We start from the raw sequence: 13,851 nt of genomic DNA, 5'->3' as shown, positions 1-13,851 counted from the left end.
GGTCTGGGAATCAGTGTGTTTTTACATGAGTAGAATGTGTCCTTTTATTAAAAACGCATCTCTGGGTTATTTGTGGGGCATAGGAATTCGTTCATATTTTTTCCCCAAAATATAGTCTGGCCCCCCACAAGGTCTGAGGGACAGTGGACCGGCCCCCTGCTGAAAAGGTTTGCTGACCCCTGTCTTATAGCCTACCTGAAAATCCAAGCCATCCCGTTGGAGAAGGTTCCAGGGAGATTTCAGGTCAGACCAGGTCTGGCAACCCTACTCCCCAAGCCAAAATAATGCCATGGGTTGTTTTTTTTGGGGGGGGGGCATTTAACAGTAGCCTTCCTACCTTGCAGGGCTTAGCGTCAAGCCCTGAATGCGAGACACTGAATCTCCGGGGAACCTTTGGGAGGAAATCCTACTCGGTACAGCTCCTGCAAAACAGGTCGCTTGCCTGTAGCTTAGGTGAGGAGGGGTCTCACCTGCTCCCCCCCCACCTGCCTTGAGTCTCTCCTTCCATTCCCTCCTCTCTGCTGAGACGCTTGGAAAGTTGGTGCAGCAAATTATGCGCTGTAAGCAAACACACGTCCGTGTATTTAGCCTGCGCGATGTACACAGCTCTGAATCAGTTAAGCAAATATACTCAGCACGATCGGGAAAATGCCGGAGCAGAATTTGAATTCGGGCATCGCGCCCGGTCAATTAACTTTACATCTGATGGCCTTGTCCCTCCCACCACCAATGTCTCTCTCTTCTTCTCCGACGGCAAGTAACACAATTCTTAGAGATTGGGGGTGGGGTGGGGGACATACGAAGGGTTTGCTGGATGAGGCCGACGGCCCATCTAGTCCAGCATCCTGTTCTCACAGTGACCAAGTTATGGGGGAAACCTGCTAGCAGGATTCGACCGCAAGAGCCATTCTCCGCTCCTCCTTCAGTTTCCAACAACTGACTGTGGCAGTCAGAGCACAGCCGTCCTGGCTGGTTGCCATCACAAGCCCTCTCCTCCATGAATAGCCAAATTCCTTCCTGACCTGAGAAGAGCCTGCACTGCAGGATCCGGCCATTGGCCCATCTGGCAGCCGCCGACAGCCCTCTCTCCATTAATTTGCACAATTCTCTGTTAGAGCCACCCAAGTCGGTGGCCATCGCTGCTTCCAGTGGCAGGGGGTTCCGTAGTTTAACTCAACACTGGCTAAAGGAGGACTTTCTTTTCTCCCTGCCATGACATATTTTTATTGACGTCTGTCACGTTCTTAAGCCTTAACATCAGAGCGGCTGGGTACGGCTGTTTAAAATCACATTTGAAGCGCACACCCCAAGGATCCTGGGAAATGTAGTTTGCTCAGAGTGCGGGGGAACGGTAAGAGATAAACTGCAGTTCCCCGGACTCTCTCTCTCTGTGTGTGTTTGTGTGTGCTTTGAACATATTTCAAGGAATGGTGTGTGTCCACAGCTAACAATCCCCAGCTGTGTTGATCTGAAGTAGGTTTTTCCTCCCCAGTGATTTGGAAAACGAATATCCAGCCTTGCCCACGGAAATCAAAAGCTTCGGCTAAAGAGCCAGAACATCTGAAGGGGAAAGATAATTCAGATTCTTCCCCCCCCCCCTCCTGGCTGTACGTTTTTGATGACTCTGAGACTTCGTTTTCCAATCCTTCGCCCGAGTCTTCAGAATGAAAGGAGCGTTTTGCAGATACACCCCCCACCCTACCCGAAAAGAGAGTTGCGGCACTGAAAACGGCACAGGGGAAAATTTCAAAGGGCTTTTGAGGCTTGCAGAGTTCAGTCACAAGTCAGTCAGGCAGCTAGAAGGTAAAAGGTTTCGACATCATCCTTCCCCCTCCTCCCCCATTTGGCTGCACAAAGTCCTTCGCACAGTGTGTCGTTGACCAGTGGAACTCCCTCCCACAGGAGGCGGCCACGGCTACCAACTTGGATGGCTTTAAAAAAGAGAGAGGAACGGACAAATTTAGGAAGGAGGAGAGAGCTAACCATGGGTATGGTCTGCCTCCATGTCAGAAATTATATCACACAGAAAATGGGGTTACTGTGGCTCAGGCAGGCCAAGGTGTGTTATTCCTGAATATTTAGCAAGTTTCACATAGTTCCAGACACTGTTCACTAATGACCCAAAGGGTGCTCATCAATGGCTCCTCTTCATCCTGGAGAGAAGTGACTAGTGGGGTGCCACAGGGTTCTGTCTTGGGCCCAGTCTTATTCAACATCTTCATCAATGACTTGGATGATGGGCTTGAGGGCATCCTGATCAAGTTTGCAGATGACACCAAATTGGGAGGGGTGGCTAATACCCCAGAGGACAGGATCACACTTCAAAATGACCTGAACAGATTAGAGAATTGGGCCAAAGCAAACAAGATGAATTTGAACAGGGAGAAATGTAAAGTACTACACTTGGGCAAAAAAAAATGGAAGGCACAAATACAGGATGGGTGACACCTGGCTTGAGAGCAGTACATGTGAAAAGGATCTAGGAGTCTTGGTAGACCATAAACTTGACATGAGTCAACAGTGTGATGCAGCAGCTAAAAAAGCCAATGCAGTTCTGGGCTGCATCAATAGGAGTATAGCATCTAGATCAAGGGAAGTAATAGTACCACCGCTCTGGTCAGACCTCACCTGGAATACTGTGTCCAGTTCTGGGCACCACAGTTCAAGAAGGATACTGACAAGCTGGAACGTGTCCAGAGGAGGGCAACCAAAATGGTCCAAGGCCTGGAAACGATGCCTTATGAGGAACGGCTTAGGGAGCTGGGTATGTTTAGCCTGGAGAAGAGAAGGTTAAGGGGTGATATGATAGCCATGTTCAAATATATCAAAGGATGTCATCTAGAGGAGGGTGAAAGGTTGTTTTCTGCTGCTCCAGAGAAGCGGACACGGAGCAATGGATTCAAACTCCAAGAAAGGAGATTCCACCTAAACATTAGGAAGAACTTCCTGACAGTGAGAGCTGTTGGACAGTGGAATTTGCTGCCAAGGAGTGTGGTGGAGTCTCCTTCTTTGGAGGTCTTGAAGCGGAGGCTTGACAGCCGCCTGTCAGGAATGCTTTGATGGTGTTTCCTGCTTGGCAGGGGGTTGGACTGGATGGCCCTTGGAGTCTCTTCCAACTCTAGGATTCTATGATTCACACAAAACATTCGCATTCGATAAGACCATCGGGATGCCTGTCAGACATCCCTCAGCGCAGAGCATCTGGGCAAACGAGGACAATTAATACAAAGGAGGGTCATAGATATAGGAGAGGAATTCCTTCAGGAACTTCCCCGGTTGCTATCTGCCTACCTGTTCTCAGGTAAGGTGGGTTAAGGAAATATTGAGAGTCTTTAGGACAGCCGAGATGGTCTTCGGATTGCTCTCCTGTGCTATTTTAGACTTGTGGGTCATATATTTACGTATGTGTGTTTAAAACATTTATTCTATATTTGAGACATCAGAATTCCTGTAACAGAAGGAAATGTGGACTTGCAGGGGGTTGAGCTAAATGACCCCTGGGTGACCTACCAATTCTACGGTTCCATGATTCTTTGTCTTCACCCACTGCAGGCCAGTTGGCGTAAAGGGCGATCGGGAGGTTTAGCATGGCGTTTCAATGCCAAAGGGCGCCCGATTTGGGTTGAATATTAGTTCGGCGTTTTTGCGTGCACCGTTTCGGTTCAATAACAAACCTTCAAGGACTGGTCTTCTTCCCCTTTGGCCTGGAGACTTGAAGCCCCCCCCCCCAAGAAACTGGCTCTCTCCCAGACAGTGAATGGTTAACCTGAAACATGAGGCCACTTACAGGTAGGTAGCCGTGTTGGTCTGCCATAGTAAAAATAAAATAAAAAATAAAAAATTTCCTTCCGGTAGCACCTTAGAGACCAACCAAGTTTGTTCTTGGTATGAGCTTTCGTGTGCACGCACACTTCTTCAGATTCTGGCGGTTTGGTGACTGACTGAGAGGGAAAACCACTCTGCACATGCTCCGGAGACAACCGCTCTTTATTTTTAAGCAGAAATTGGGTGGCACCGAGGAACGGCATTGTAAATCATCAAATTGCAGAATTCTAGAGTAGGCCAACCCTCTGCAATGCAGGAATATTTTGCCCTGGTTAATCTCCCTCCTATAGTGGATTTTCTCCAAATTGCCACTCCGGCTGCGGCACAGCTTTTTAACTTTATTGGCCCACAAAAGCAGAGTCCCGCAGGTCTATAAATTTACACAGGCTTATACAGAGGCATTCCCCTTCCCCTTGGCTTCACGCATGCGTGGAAATTAAATCCTGTAACAACCAGCTAGCTAATCCTGATCAGAAGAGACCAGAGATGGGAAGAAAATAAAGTCCCGACCAGAGAAGAATGGCAGATTAAGTCGATGGATTATGCAGAGGTGGCAAAAAACAACGACGACTGAAAGAATCAGAAATCTGGAAAGCCAAAATTTTAATAAGGAAGGGGGGGGTGAATTTATAATTTATCTGGGGAAAAAAACATTGTAAACAGTTAAAACCGTTAGTAGGAGTGGAATAACACTTGGTGACATTTGGATTATAATGGAGTTGTAAAAGATTTGGATTATTATAATAAACGATGCAGGGAGGAAATAGCTAACATTAGGACCCACAAAGGAGAGGAGGGAAGTTCAGGAGATTCTTTGGAATCTTGTTTTTATGATCTATGTTGGATATGCGATTGTAAAATCTTAATTTGAAAAACCATATTATTATTATTATTATTATTGGGCAAAAGCAGTATCAAAGGCAAGAACAAGGCCACAGATTCATCCATTGGCTCTCAGAAAATTTCTACATGCTTCTTCTCAGACTAATTTTTTTTTTTACAACAACCCTGCAGGGGGTTGGGCTAGATGGCCCTTGAGGGTCCCTCCTGTGATTCTAGGACTCTTATCCTCTTGCCCAAACTCCTCCTTCACACTCGCTTTCACTGCCTATGCATCGTGGGCTATCCGCCCCCCCGAACCCCAAAACATGCCCCCTCCAGGGGACTGGGAGTGGAGGGTGGGATTCGAACCCTGGCCTCTAGAATCTGCTCTCAGCTGCCAGCCTCCTCAGCTCCTCGTTGGGGAAACGCAGGAGGTGCCATCCGTCCTTGTCGGTCAGGTTTTCGCCTCCCCTCCTCCTCATGAAGCTCAGGACGTCCGCTTTCTGGGAGGAAACGTGCATTCGGAGTTGGCTGAACCCTTGGCGCCAAGCAGCCTGAGGTGGCGGGGAGGAGGGGGAAAAGAGAGTCATGCACGGAAATTGCAGGGGGGCTGGACTGGATGCCCTTTGGGGGTCCCTCCCAACTCTGCCATTCTGCGAAATTCAGAGCTGTCGCCAACCAGGAACGTCAGCGAACAGCCATGACTGTCCACAGCTGCCAGGGATTCTTCAGCTGCGATTCCTGCATTGCAGAGGGTTGGACTAGATGTGCTTTGGGGGTCCCTTCCGACTCCACAGCCCTGTGAGTCTATATCCATTCATTTCAAAAGTTAGCAGAGTACCACCCTCAGTTTTCCTCCACCAACAACACCAGGACCTGGGACTCAGCTGTCTAGCTGCAAACGTAACGTTTTAAGTGCATTATACAAATGGGACACTAGATGGCGCTGGAGAGCTAATGGCAAATTGCATATAATTTTTCAAACGGTTTTTGAAAAAAGCATTTTCACAGGGTGTTTTTAAAAAATATGTGTGTGTGTGTGTGTAGATTCACTCCTGATGTCAGTCATAGCTGGCCCAGGTGCTGGGCGAAAGAATTCATTTACACCCCGCCATTTCCCCCCCCCCCCAGGAACTCAAGGCGACATACATTTAATTCCCCACAGCAACCCTGCGAGGTAGGGTAGGCCGAGAGAAAGTGACTGGAGGCCCGAGGTCACAGCCAGGGAGCTTCATGGCCGCCGAGTGGGGATTTGAACCCAGGTCCTCGTCCGATGCGCCAGCCAGAGGCTCTCAGTGAAATCACAAGGCATGGCTAACTCTGTTTGAGTTGGCAAAAGCTGAATTCAGCCCTCGGATTTCCTCTGGCAGCACCAGGTCTCTGGTGCCAGGAATTGCCGGCTCGGGTATTGGGCGAAAGGGACACATGGCCTTCTCCAAATGGCATGATAAGGAAAGGGGTCTCATAACCCTCCACGGCTGAGGGGCTTATTCAGGGTGCAGGAACCCGTTTGAGAGCCAGTGCGATGAAGAAGTGGTCAGTGTGTCGGAGAGGCCAGGGTTCGAATCCTCACTCGCCCGTGAAGCTCCCTGGATGGCTTTGGGTCGTCGCTGCCTGTCAGCCTGGCCTACCTCACAGGGGTGTTGTGTAGATTAATTCTGGGGGGCGGGGAGGACAACCGCATCCGCTACCTTGAGCTCCTTGGAGAAAGATATTGTGGGATATTAAGGCAATAAGAGTAATCATAAACCCTCGGGTGCCCAGGTAATGTGTGAACCCACATGGGGCAAAACCAGAGGGCTTCAACTCCCCAAAAGAAAGAGAGGGGGGTGTTTTAGGCCCCCCGCACTCGCATCCCGTCACGTCTCAGGGAGACACCCGAGCAGAGGAGCTCTTGTGACCAGGGTTTGCTACAGGCAGGACAGGCGTTTGTCTGAACGGAGCCAAAGAAGCGCCCCGGGGTCTCAGGGGTGCAACGACTCACCTCAGCCGTCTGCTCCACCAGCGCCTTCCCGATCTGCCTCCCTGTGCGGAAGGACAACCAGAGGAAGCGTGTTAGGGTACGAGGCTCAGGCTGCGATTCCTACATGGCAAAAGAGGGTTGGGCTGGATGACCTCTGGGGTTCCCTTCCAACTCGACATCTCTAGGATTCCGTGGTAAACTGAGCAGGGGAAAGGTGGGCTATCCCCACCCTGAGGCGGCTGCATTGATACCAGTTATATCCGTCGCTTCTCTCTGAAGATAGAACCCGAGGCGGCAACAGTTTGGTGGTGCTGGCAGGGGTCCCAAGCTGCTCTCTCATCTGAGCTCTGGCCAAACCTGCTCAGCTCCGGACATTTTGGAACCCTGGACCACCATTAAGCACAAACAGGGCTTCTTCAAAAGCAGCTGATGCACCCTTGATCGGGAATAAAGGGGTGCGGCACCAGCGCACGTTGAATTTTTCAACCTTCAAATTTGAAATATTACAGGGGTGCCAAGAACTTGTGACATGACTTGGGAATCCCAAAGATATTTTGGTTAGATTGCTGTAATTTGGTTTTGCTTGGCAAGTAAACAGGTGCAATATTGCACAGAAATCGTTAAAAAGGGATTGCCAAGTACTTGCAGTTGTGGTTGCTGCTGCTGCTGCTAATTATTATTATTATTATTATTATTATTATTATTATTATTATTATTATTATTATTATTTTATTACAGAAGTTGGATGGCCATCTGTGGTGGATGCTTTAGCTGAGATTCCTGCATTTCAGCGGGGTTGGACTAGATGACCCACAGGGTCCCTCCTAACTCTACAATTCTATGATTCTATGATTTGGCATTACGTGACATTTCCAGGAGGTGAAATTAAAATTCTTCTGGTTTGCAGAAAGCAGGTCGTGTGCTCCTTCGTCGAACGCAGAGATCAATGTTGTCCGATCCAAAAGGGTTGAATTTCTCACAGTCAAAAACATATTTTTAAGACCGCTCCCCCATCACTAAAATTGGAAAAGAAAAAAACTTTCGCCCCCGCCCCCTAAAATAACACGTCCTCGTGTGGCATGGCTACCTGCAATGCTTCTGAATGCCAGTTGCTGGAAACCACAGAAGGGCACAGTGCTGCTCTCGCGTTCGAATCCTGCCGCTTGCGGAGTTCCCAAAGAGATTGGCCGCCGTGAGAACAGGATTCGACCACTAGCTAGCCCAGCCAGGGGTGTGTCCCCCCCCCCATCCGTACCTCTAAATTCCGGCATGACGTACAGATTGTCCACATAGATGTTCTTCCCTCTCCAGATGTTATAGGTGTACGAGTAGAGGGTGTACCCGATAATTGTGTGTCCTGCGCGTGGAGAGAGAATAACGTTACCCAGGAGCTCAGCCTTGCTGGCATTTCCAGCCCGCCCACTTGCGCCTCTCATTTGCAGCAGCAGCAGCTTCTCCCTGCAAGCGGGATCGTGTCCCTCGGAAGATGGGAGCCTCTTGGGATCATTACCTTCCTTGCTTTTCTCCTCGGGGGGGACTTCAGCCACAAGGCACTCGTAGCGGGCCTGCTCCCCAAACCCCGCTTTCTTCAGCTCTGGGGAGGAAGCGGGGGAAGAAAGGGGCAGTAAAGCCTTTGAACAATAAAACCGCCTCTTGGCACCCCCTGTAGGTAATCCCACGACCACCCCCGGGGGCACAACCACCCCTGTAAAAGGGAAAAGGTGAAGGACCTCACCCCCCCGGGCGGTTAAGTCCAATCAAAGGAGACTCTGGGTTTGCGGCGCTCATCTCGCTTTTCAGGCCAAGGGAGCCGGCGTTTGTCCGCAGACAGCTTTCCGGGTCATGGACTAAACCGCTTCTGGCGCAACGGGACACCGTGATGGAAACCAGAACGCACGGAAACGCCATTTACCTTCCCGCTGCAGCGGTACTTACAGAAGAAACTCGAAAAATCAGAATATCGTGGAAAAGTCCATTTATGTAAGCAATTATTTTCATTAGCTTCTCGAGTTTAATATATGAGATAGCTCCGAGACCAGAGGGAGGAGAAGGTGGAAGAAGATTGGAAGAAACATCGTGAAAAATTTGAAACATCGTGAAAAATTGGACATTTGAAGTGAAATTAGAGAATACAATAGGTGATAGCTATGTAATGTTAGATTAGAATAGAAAATAAGAAGCTAAGATTTTGTTGTTTGTACTAGAAGTTATGAGTATATAAATAAGCTTATAGAGATAAGATAAGATGATATTTGAAGATGAAGAATTATGGTGAATGATTGTAAAGTAGTTACAAAGTTACTAAAGTAAATTAGAACTGAACGCAGAAGAGCGGACAGGGGAAGTCCCCTGAAGAAGATTTAAAATAAGATTAAAATAATTGATTAGGTGTTTTTTGTATTTTTTATATTTTTTCTTCTTTTGTATTTGTATGTTTGTATTTTTTTTTTACTTGTTTGTTATTCTTTTATGGAAAATTAATAAATTCTTATAAAAAATAATAATAATATATGAGATAGACTCATGACATGCAAAGCAAGATACGTCAAGCCTTTGCTTGTTATAATTGGGATGATTATGGTGTACAGCTGATGAGAACCCCAAAGTTGAGATTGTGAATTTGGGGTTTTCATCAGCTGTACGCCATAATCATCACAACTATAACAAGCAAAGGCTTGACGTATCTCACTTTGCATGTCATGAGTCTATCTCATCTATTAGTTTCACCTTTTAAGTTGAATTACTGAAAGAAATGAACCTTTCCACGATATTCTAATTTTTCGAGTTCCACCTGGATTGATCAACTTGCACTTTGACGTGCTTTCGAACTGCTAAGTCGGCAGGAGCAGGGACCGAGCAACGGGATTTCACTCCGTCGCGGGGATTCGAACCGCCGACCTTCCGATCGGCAAGCCCAAGAGGCACGGTGGTTTAGACCACAGCACCACCTGAGTCCCAAACCAACCCTGCAGGGAGCCACTAATCTACATGCACACAGGAGCCCCTTCCTTACCTTCGACGTTGGTCCTGAGCAAGCCCAAAGGGACGTTGTAAATGCCCGCAATCTCCTGCGCAGAGGGAGAGAGAGAGAGAGAGAGAGAGAGAGAATTGGGAGCAAAGGCTCTGGTTTGCAGCCGCCTCGAGACTCCTTAGTTCCCCCCTTTCACCCAGGGATCCCTGTGATGAATCGTGCACACAAGAACAGTCAGGATCAGGCCCAGGGCCGGATTTGGGTTTGATGATGCCCTAAGCTACTGAAGCTAATGGGGCCCTTTAGATGTCCAGCTGTCCTTTGTCAACAACAAATTGTCGCTGTTTTTTGTGTTGAATATGCTCATATATGGTCATTGATGGACCTCATAGGTAGCCAAAGCCATTTCCACAAAATAACAAAACATGGATTTTATCAACATGGATTTTATCAAAGTAATTGTTGAACTGAAATACAATTAAGAAGAAGTATATTAATAGTGAAATAATGATTAAGCTCTAACTTAAAATGATTTTTAAAAATTCATAACAAACTTAATAATGCAAACACATTGGCATTTGGCAATAACAAAAGTTCCTATAGAAACACAATTTACAAAGACTCATAATTTATTTGTGGGGGGGCAAGAGAGTGGGGCTCTAATCTATAGCTTGTTTAGCTTATATATATATAATTTTATTGCATGGTTTTAATTAACAAAACAAGATTACACAATAAGATTACAAACTTCCAGCCATTAATCAAATCATTTTCAAAAACAAAAATAAATGTGATTACATACAAACGTATTTGGTTGTCTGTGTTTTGATTTCACTATTTTGTATATAATACAATCATTACAAAAAATAAGTAAATAACAAATAACAAAAGGAAAATAATAATGATAATAATGATGATAATAATATTGATAATATTCTATTTGTTCTTCCCCCACTTTACCTCTACTTCCTGTCAACTCCCTTTGCATCAGCTTATGTTAACTTGAATGTTTACAACACAATAAAATATCTTGTACCTACTATCCAGTACATCCTAGGTAAAGTTATACCTTCACTTTCTTTTCACCTCCTTATTCCCGTTACCTTTATTCCTCAAAAGCTGGCATGGCGACAAAGCTTTTGTTGTGTTTTAACACATATAGACATCCCATTTCCCAATGAATTTTTGCTTTGAATTTCCTCTTATATTATTTGTAAGAAAAGCCATTTCGGCGAATTCTTGTATTTTACATTGCCAATCTAAGATTTTTGGCACATCCTTGTCTTTCCATCCTTTTGCCACTACTATTTGAGCCGCTGCCAATGCATATAATAATACCTCTCTTATTTTATTTGGTATTTATTTATCAACCATACTCAATAGAAACGTCAAGCATCGCTTGTTTAGCTTATATGTCAATCCGGCACTGGCAAGCCAACAGCCCATCTAGTTCAGCATCCGGAACAGAAATTTTGGCCCCCGAGGCGAACCACAAAATGGTATCTCCTTCCCCTCCAGGGAAGAATTTGCGAATGAAGATATACAGTACATCAAGGGGGAATAAAGATCTGCCGCAGAATCATTTATTTCTACAGTTGAAAGGTTCCCTGAGGGTCATGATGTATTCCAACCCCAGGAAGGTGGCAGAGCAGAGGTTGGCTAGTCTGGGATTCTTTAGCTGCAATCGATTTGGTCATTGCTCGGGGTTGGGCTAGATGACCCTTGGGGAACCCTTCCAACTCTGACTGTTCCGTGCCTCTCATCGCGTTCCTCACCTTCACCAGCCGCATGATGTCCTTCATGTCCTTGGGGCCGCAGGGGCGGATGGCGAAACTCATGGCTCCAGATTCTCCCGGGTTAGTCGCTCCGTAGAAAGGACTGCTGCGTATGCATCTGGGGTGTGTTGGAAAGCTGGGAGGGTGGGAATCTGCTTGATTCCTCGACTCAGGTGGGGGGTGGGAGGGGCTTCTCGGTGCCTTGCAGGGAGAAAGTCCCAAGGTCAATCCATCAAGCCTCCTAGATCTCAGCCAGGAGAAGATGGGAACATGAAATCTCTCCAGGGTCATGCTGCCGGCCAGAGTTTTCGAGAAGGCCTCACTCTGGAGGAACAGAGTCAAGAAGAAAATCTGCCCAGCAGGAAATTCCAGAGAAGAGGCTGTCCCCTGACATGTAGTCGAAATATATATATATATTTAAAAAACTGGACATTTTTTTTTAAAAATTATATATTTCGACTGCATCAGACCAACCTAGCTGAATCTAGAACCCTGAAATGTAGGATAAGGAGATCCCAGCAAACTGCAATGTTAAAACCAGGAATTGGGAGGGGCAATTAAACGACTCCCCCCAAATCCCAAGTCCCCACCACAGCCTCGAACTAAGGCCAGGACAAAGACCGTTTACACAAGCGCCATACATACATACATACATACATACATACATACATACATATTGTACTACCAGTCTTACTTGTGAAACATGGACCACTTATAAAAGCCATCTCCAACTCCTCGAAAGATTCCATCAACGGTGTCTCTGAAAATTTTTACACATCACTTGGGAAGACAGGAGGACTAATGCCAGGGTACTGAAAGAAGCAAAGATCCCCAGTGTCGAAGCAATGATAATTCATTTTTTTAAAAATAATATATTGTAAGTAGACTTCCTCCTGTCTCCTCTTCCCGCATTCCTTGTCTATCATCTTTAGTAATTTCTAAACATCTTACCAAATCTTATTTACTATAAAACTTACCTAAATATTTAATCTTAACTATTTTTCTTAACTCACATTCCTCTATCTTAAACACTTAACCTTACTCTAAATCTACAGTCTAGCCTTCCTTCCTAGTTATACCTAATTATCAATCATACAATAATTTTTTTAATACAATTTCTTTTACATATCACTTGGGAAGACAGGCAAACTAATACCAGAGTACTGGAAGAAGCAAAGATCACCAGTGTTGAAGCAATGATTCTTCAACATCCGCTTCGTTGGACTGGTCATGTTGTGCGGATGCCTGATGGTCGTCTTCCAAAGCGACTACTCTATTCCGAATTTAAAAATGGAAAGCGTAATGCTGGTGGTCAACAAAAGAGGTTTAAAGACTGTCTCAAGGCAAAACTTAAAAAATGTAGTATAAACACCGACAACTGGGAAACACTGGCCTGCGACCGCTCCAGTTGGACAACAGCTTTTACCAAAGGTGTCGTGGGCTTTGAAGACACTCGAACTCAGGACGCAAGGGAGAAACGTGCTAAGAGGAAGGCACGCCTGGCAAACCCTCACCGTGATTGACTCCTGCCCGGAAACCTATGTCCCCACTGTGGAAGGACGTGTGGGTCCAGAATTGGCCTCCAGTCACTTACGGACTCACTGTTAAGACCGTGTTCATGGAAGACAATCTTACTCGGCTACGAGGGGTCACCAGAGAAGAAGATAGATATACATGCACAACATCAAAGAGGATGAGAAAAGCAGTCTATAAAATTGTAGCAATAAGCGGGTACCAGGCATCGTGCTGTTTCCTCCGACTATCCAATGTAGAAAACTGTAGAAACTTATTTGATTACTTGATGGTGGGTTGAATCCTGATACTTTCAAAGGAGAAGCCGCAGGAAAGCCTTGCAGCTAGGGGAATGTGTAAATACTTTTATTGTTCTTTAGGGAAGAGGGTAGTTAAAAGGAACGATAGACAGGGGTGGGTGACAGTTCCGTGTTAGGATTCGAACACAAGACCCGACACTCTCCCATCCTGCGGTTTCCAGCAACTGGCATTCAGAAGCACCACTGCCCTCAACCATGGAGGCAGAGCTTAGCCATCAATAGCCCTCCTCCGCACCAGGTCTGTTTCTAAAGCCATCAAGGTTGGTGAACATCGCTGCCTCCAGTGGCAGGGAGTTCCACAGTTTAACCATGCACAAACAAGGCCTTTTCCATCCCAAATCTTCCAACAACCAACTTCGTGCAATGTTCAAGAATGCTAGTGTTAAGAGAGGGGGAAGAAAACTTTTCTATATCCATTTTCTCCATGATTTTATAAGATCCTACCATGCAGTTTCCTGCCTCCGGCTGAATCGGGCCCCTCTTGCCGGCTGGCCATTTCCTCCCTCCCTGCGCAGGCACCGGGGATGCTTGGAAACCCGGGTCCCGAGGTTGTGTGCAAACACAAGCCTTCTGATTCAGCTGGTGTGCCGTACACAGACTCTGTATTAGTTGAGCAAATATGCTCATCATCGCAGAACTGGATGAATTTGGATTCAGGAAACG

The 13,851-nt window shown here is 46.4% G+C and overlaps 1 protein-coding gene across 1 annotated transcript; it reads right to left on the bottom strand.

The window, feature by feature from the left end:
• Window positions 1-4,960: 4,960 nt before the first annotated feature.
• LOC117058695 (diamine acetyltransferase 1-like) lies at window positions 4,961-11,462 on the bottom strand. The gene is made up of 6 exons (XM_033170029.1): window positions 11,357-11,462; window positions 9,624-9,678; window positions 8,121-8,204; window positions 7,866-7,967; window positions 6,632-6,672; window positions 4,961-5,201 (listed from the first exon to the last, which is right to left on the bottom strand). Exons 1-6 carry the CDS (start codon window positions 11,417-11,419, stop codon window positions 5,025-5,027), a joined length of 522 nt encoding a protein of 173 aa, XP_033025920.1. The 5' UTR covers window positions 11,420-11,462; the 3' UTR covers window positions 4,961-5,024.
• Window positions 11,463-13,851: the final 2,389 nt, after the last annotated feature.

This window comes from Lacerta agilis, chromosome 14, assembly GCF_009819535.1.
Source record: "Lacerta agilis isolate rLacAgi1 chromosome 14, rLacAgi1.pri, whole genome shotgun sequence".
Taxonomy (NCBI): Eukaryota; Metazoa; Chordata; class Lepidosauria; order Squamata; family Lacertidae; genus Lacerta; species Lacerta agilis.
The sequence above is the reverse complement of the archived record's forward strand: the minus strand, read 5'-3'. Positions and strand labels throughout refer to the sequence as shown.

Bases quoted from the DNA above. Each gene is read 5' to 3' on its own strand.
- LOC117058695 (XM_033170029.1), bottom strand. From the start codon at position 11,419: ATGAGTTTCGCCATCCGCCCCTGCGGCCCCAAGGACATGAAGGACATC. The intron at 7,968-8,120 runs GTAATGATCCCA...CTCCACGCGCAG, and splicing joins CGAGGAGAAAAGCAAGGAAG to GACACACAATTATCGGGTAC. The intron at 6,673-7,865 runs GTACGGATGGGG...CCTTCCGCACAG, and splicing joins CGTCATGCCGGAATTTAGAG to GGAGGCAGATCGGGAAGGCG.